General features: G+C 42.8%; 1 protein-coding gene across 2 annotated transcripts in view; it reads right to left on the bottom strand.

Moving 5' to 3' along the window:
• The window catches only part of epha8 (eph receptor A8), a 68,743-nt gene that overhangs the window by 37,425 nt on the left and 25,318 nt on the right, over positions 1–6,000 (bottom strand). For both annotated transcript variants that reach the window (XM_068711878.1, XM_068711877.1), the window contains exon 3: positions 426–479. In XM_068711878.1, coding sequence (XP_068567979.1) covers positions 426–479 — 54 coding nt within the window. The remainder of the gene's footprint in view (positions 1–425; positions 480–6,000) is intronic.

Genomic DNA, 6,000 nt, shown 5'->3' on the forward strand with positions numbered 1-6,000 from the left:
AAGCGGTATGTCCGGGGGCCATGGTACTTTAATGCAGCCTTGGGTCTATATGTCAGAAAAAATTAAAAAGTAAGAGAAATGTGAAGTCCTTAAATTACTTTTATTGTTCAGACAACAGTCCGACTGTCAAAGGCATTACATTTACTATTATATGTACTTAAACAAACCCACCGTATGTCATACATACCTGTGAATTCATCTCAACTTTTGTACACCAGCAGGAATTGTTGCATAATCTTTTACTTTTGTATAATTTAATGATTGTATGATGATGATTTTAATGAAAATGATTACCATATAATCCAACAAAAAATAAAAGAATTAACTGGTGAATTATTATCCGGTTATTGTATTGTTAAATAATTCATGTTTCCCAGAGATCAAAGTGATGTATTCCACTTCCTGTAATGATGAACGTTACACACCTGGTACGTGTGGATGGGGCTGAAGTACTCGTCCATCTCGTTAATGGCGTCCCACTGTGCAGAGAGGAAAGAAAAGAACACGTTCTTGGGGTCAGTCACATGTTCATCGCCACCTTTTTTTTTTTTTTTTTTTAATGCAGCAAATCACTTGGCTGCCGTCCATATTTCCCACGTGACCGTCTGTGCCTCCCTCGCCGCCTCGGAAGATTATTAGCTTTGACTTCAAATGAAACGTGTGGCGACTCGCCGTCACACAGGTGTATGGTGTGCTACATTCTTTGTCTCTCGGAAGACAGAACGGTGCGGTTTTGAAGTTTCCGAGTCATATCCTCATTAGTGATGCACACTTACAGTCAAAAACAACCTCTTTTATAATTGTGTAAATAAATCTCTTAGTTCAAATTCTCTGTCTTCAGAATCTCAACAAACACGATTAAACGTTACGATTAATGCTGCGTTTAAATATGCTAACGTTATTCTGTCCGGGAGGGCAACCGTTAACTCGTGCAATCATGTGTTCTACATTCCAGCATGTTGGAATTCACTTAATGTAATTCCATCGGGACACATTCTCCTTTAATGAGATGCCCCTTATGTATGTGATTAGATTTACATTGTTTGCTGAGTGCCGCCAGTGGGCCAATAATAGAGTTACAAGGAGGAACGGGAAGTGAAATGTGTTGGTGCTTCAAAGTGCGTTAATGTGCGTTACGCCTCCCTCCGTGAGGAGACTATCTAATGCCCAGGTGAGCTAATTGATTTGAATGCATCGGTTGGTATGTGCACAGGCTCACTTTTGCAATGTAGGCCACGGTAATAACTTTCCACGCACAGATCAGAGCCCACCTCAAACATACCTCAACACCGACGAGGAGGCATTGTGCATGCGTTATCAACCCGTATGAGATGTCACTTAATCTGTCGGGTCTTGGATAAACGGTGGAATGAGTCAATCGGACTCGAGGCCTTTAGACAAACTGTTGGCATCAGCCAATCAGGTTGAGCAGAACGGAAACATTAAAAAAAAACACAAGACTGTAACAAAAGGCTCTGTCGTTTGAATCAAGACGGGGAAATTTATTACTCAATTCAACCTTGACACAGGCAGCCTGTACCATGATCCTCTGCTTCTGACTGTTAACTTTCACTATAAAAGCCCACACATGTACTCTGTTACTGTTGATCAGAGAACTCAGTTAAACGGAAACGCTATGAAATAACTCACGCTAACTTAAGCTGTCCAACAATTTACCGTAGACGGACACCGCTCTGGGTCAAGAGGATTTCGGTATTTCGGTATATTTAGCCTACCCTGGTGTCAATATAGGAACTAATTTGATGCATTCATTCTAATTTTTGTAGTGTCTGACAATGTCTGCAATGGCCAAAGCTTAATTTATAGTATTTGTTTTAGTATAACTCTAGCTAAAGGGAGTTCAGTGTTTGAGATGATTTCAGATCAGGTTTTTCGGTTAGTCCACCTCTTTCCAGGCGGAAACATCTGAAGCAGTTATTGGACAGATTGATTACATTGTAGGTACACACGTTACTGTTCCCTTCAGGGTGAATTGTAACTTTGATGATCCATAATCTCAATCAAACCTTTGTTCAATACTTTACACGTATGTCCAAATACCTGCAAAACCAGTGTTGTCGTGGCTCAAAGTCTCAACGTTAAAGTTACCGTCTTTACTCCCCGACAGCTTACTGCCGCAAGCGACCGCTTTACACCTTCTACTTATGGTCTTCATTGTCGGCGCAAATCCCAGTCGCACGGTTACAGGGTGCATTTGGATGTCAGTGGGAAAATAACATCCTCTCCCGCTCCTGTATTGGAAGTAGCCCACCACAGGGAAGAGGAAATAAGGAAGTTCTGTCAACTGGCTTTAATCACGGTAGCATGGGGACTCAAATGCAGGGCGTCAAAAGTTCATCCAGACAGCTCAACCCAAACTCCAGGAGAACGAGAGCAGCCCTTCTCTAGTGTGTTTGCATGTGTCCTACAGAGTGTAGAGGTCATTCAAAAGGTCAGAGATGAATTTAATATCAGGGTCTTATAGCGACACGGACGAAACCCCTTTCCTGGGGGCCCCATACTGGTGCCGTGCAATTTTTTCCAAAGGCCCGTTGCTCCATAAATACAAACCATAGAAGCAACAAACAGAATCACACGGCTAATTATTACCATTAGTTTCTACTTCTGAAATGTATTTAATTACTTCACTGGGTCTTAAACGGTAACGTCATCTTGCAATATGAGGCAAAAACCTAAAATTCTTACCAATAAAGCTATCGTTTTACATTTTAATTAATCCCAAACTTCTCACGCAAATGTAACAGCTTTGCTCTTCCCACTGTGTGCCACCTCACCTAATTTAAACATGAAAGACGTGGTATTGAAGGCACACTCGGCATAAAGAGTCTGTTTAATATGTATGGTGTGTAATGTCTTCTGTGATTAATAGCGAGCTTTCTTAAATCTGAGAAAATAACATCAGCTTGTGTCACGACATTATGTCTCTGGCAAGTCCTAAAGATTATGGAAGTGCGGTACCAAATAAATGAAACACCGCTTTAAGAAAGTGAAGACGCCGTTTTATTACGTCTTTAAGATGTGGAGGAGCATTTCACCCCGGGGTCACCCAAAAACACACTAGGACCAGCCCTGTGTGTGCAACGGTCGTTTCCGGGATTAAAAAAACAATAACCCAAAACCAGCGACGATGTGACGTCCTCCTCCTCTGCCGGGAGAAGAGCAGTTCTCCCCGTCCTCCCAATAAATGTCGACCTTCCACGATACACACAGCCAACCTGTGTGCACGTATGAATAGCAGGACACACACGTGTGTTTAACCCTAGTGTTACCCGTGAGCATCCCGGACTCGTGCGATCCTAGCGTGAGCGGCGGAGTAATTGAAAGGGAAAGCGTCGACCCCGGGGAGCTTTTTGGGGGCCGCGCCCGGCTGAACTCGGCCTCGGATGAGACGACTGAGCTTTGCATGGAAGCCCTCCAACTCCTCTCCTCAGCCTCGACTTGTGCCCTCCCCTCTTCTCCCCCCGACCACGATCCCTTGACACACACACACACACACACACACACACACACACACACACACACACTCCCCGAGGCACCAGCAGCCAAAAACCACTGGGATAATTAAGATGTAGGAAGTCTCACCCTTCCCTCCCTTCCTCATCCTCTCATCTTTATCTGCTAAATTGAAACCGTCCTTGAACTTGTGAGGACCTCGGCTAATTAGTGGGGTGTATAACCTCTCTATCGCCCTCATTATTCCCGTCTTGCCATCGCTGCACTATCCACCTCTTTTTTTTTTTCTTTTTTTTTTTTTTGGCGGGGGAAATCTTATCATTTTTTTTTCTTCCATGTAATTTTCTCCCGGAGTAAAAAAAATAAAATCCAAGCAGTTTAAGAGCAGATTTTCAGGAGTGTGGGAGCTGTAGGGCAGAGCAGGACGGAGACGAGACTGTCGTTTAGTTTTGTAAATAACGTGAACAAATGACCAGAGAAGAAGAAGAAGGAGTCGGAGAGATTCGTGTTTATCTTGTGAGAGCGAGATAAGAGAGTTCTCTATCGCGGCGACAACAGAGACGCAGTGCTGCACTGACAGAGCAGTGTGGGTGTGTGCAGATATATAATGTCAGACAGACAGACAGAGTTAAATATGAGAGAGAGAGGGAGAGAGAGAGAGAATGAGACATTAATTGGCTGTAAACTGAACAGCTGTTTCTCTGCCTGTCAACTCATCGGATTTCTCATCAGGAGTAAATCAAACCGTTCCTCCACACACCCGGTAACCTGATGCAAACGTACTGCAGGTACACACAAGTATAAGAATAGAAATATATATATATATATACTGGAAGCTTCAATCGTCGTCATTCGCTGTACAAACATGTTTCAGGTTTGACTTTAGTTAACACTGCGTTCCCTTTTCCTCAAGCGAGCTTAAGCATACAGATAATCTAATGCTATACTTAAAATGTGCATTAAATATACTCTTATGGAAACAGGACTAGTGTTTCCACTGACGCTACAAGACTTTGTCACGTGTTTATTTGTTAAAACAATTTGAATCCCTCCGTCTCTTCAAAGGCCGGGGCTTAAGGCATTATGTTTTATTACTATTATTTTAGGACATAAACAAACGGGACTTTCACCCAGAGTTCATGAGTCCAAAAGTCAAATTTGACTCGTTTTTAAGTTACAGTTATTTAAGCCAAATACGTACATAATGTAGTAGCTATGTCACGTTGACTTACTGTAACCCTGACCAAGATCTTCTCCTAACCCTTAAACAAGTAGTTCCAGTTCACAGCGTTGTATACAACAGTCTTTAAGTCTTTCTGGGAGTCGATGAAACCACCTTTTCTGTCCTTTAGGTGTGAGGATGACTGATATCATCTTTACTACAAACACAAACAGAGACGGACGATGACGGGTGATGGTTTCGCTGCTCATTGTGTTTCTGATCGGGACGTTCTGCGGTCGAGAAGCTGCCGCTCGGCCTCCTCTGACTCTTTGTCAATTAACGCGCCGCGTCTGATCCTCGACTCCTCCGATTCTCCACGCAGACGTTCTCTCTTTAATCTCCATCTCTTTTGTTTTATTCAGCCCGTTTAGTGTTTCCACTTAGGACAAAAGAAGTTGCCGTCTGAGTTGCCTGGAGATCACAGGAGCTGTTGTCGAGCACAATGAACGTGTTTTTTGGGTGGGTTTATTTTGTCTGAATCTCGGGGTCTACTCATACGAGACCCGAGGCCCTGTAGCATGAAATCAATTTCCGTCTATTCATAACACGTGATATGAAAGAGAGCGGGGTGCCAAAGCAGATGAAAGGGAGACTGAAAGACTGATTAACAAATACAGAGAGAAAGCTGGTTGAAGAGATGATAATGTGCTGCTGGTGTGAGTGACGATGGAACGCAGTCGAGGCTCTCTTCGTCACTGTTGTTTCTGAGGAAGAGGAAGGCAGCAGCGCGTTTAGACACACAGAGTCTGGTGTTTCATGAAAACACATTTCATGCTCGACTTTCACGTCCTGCACACGTTGCACTTTACCCGAGGCCTTCCAGACCACGCAAACAAACACACGAATGCATTTACCAAGTTTTTAAAAAATAAAAAACTAAACAAAAATGACACCTGTTGGTATTAATGACCTCAATATTATATACAATAGACGCTGAGATGGAATTAAAACAGCGTTCTCTGTCAATCGTGTGTGGTTGACGGGGTGAAGATGTGACAGCTGTTGTTAATTTATGTGCAGAAGATCTTCTTCATTGTCGTCATATGGATTTTTAATATAGAGCGGTGGGCGGTGTGTGAGCTTGGTTCTTGGCTTTTATATTAAAAAACTAATGAACTAAAACAAAACAATATGTCTCTTAGGCTGCAAAGATACTTTTAGAAAAGCTTCCTGTTTAAATGAAAACGTTAACGCTAACGTTAAGCAAGCTAACGTTAAGCTAGCTAACGCTAAGCAAGCTAACGTTAAGCAAGCTAACTAGCCATCAACACGGGTTCCTGATGTGCTGATAGTTTCATGTCCGG

Source organism: Cebidichthys violaceus, unplaced genomic scaffold (genome assembly GCF_023349555.1).
Source record: "Cebidichthys violaceus isolate CVI_PGR_0920_01 unplaced genomic scaffold, fCebVio1.0.p SCAF_17, whole genome shotgun sequence".
NCBI lineage: Eukaryota > Metazoa > Chordata > Actinopteri > Perciformes > Stichaeidae > Cebidichthys > Cebidichthys violaceus.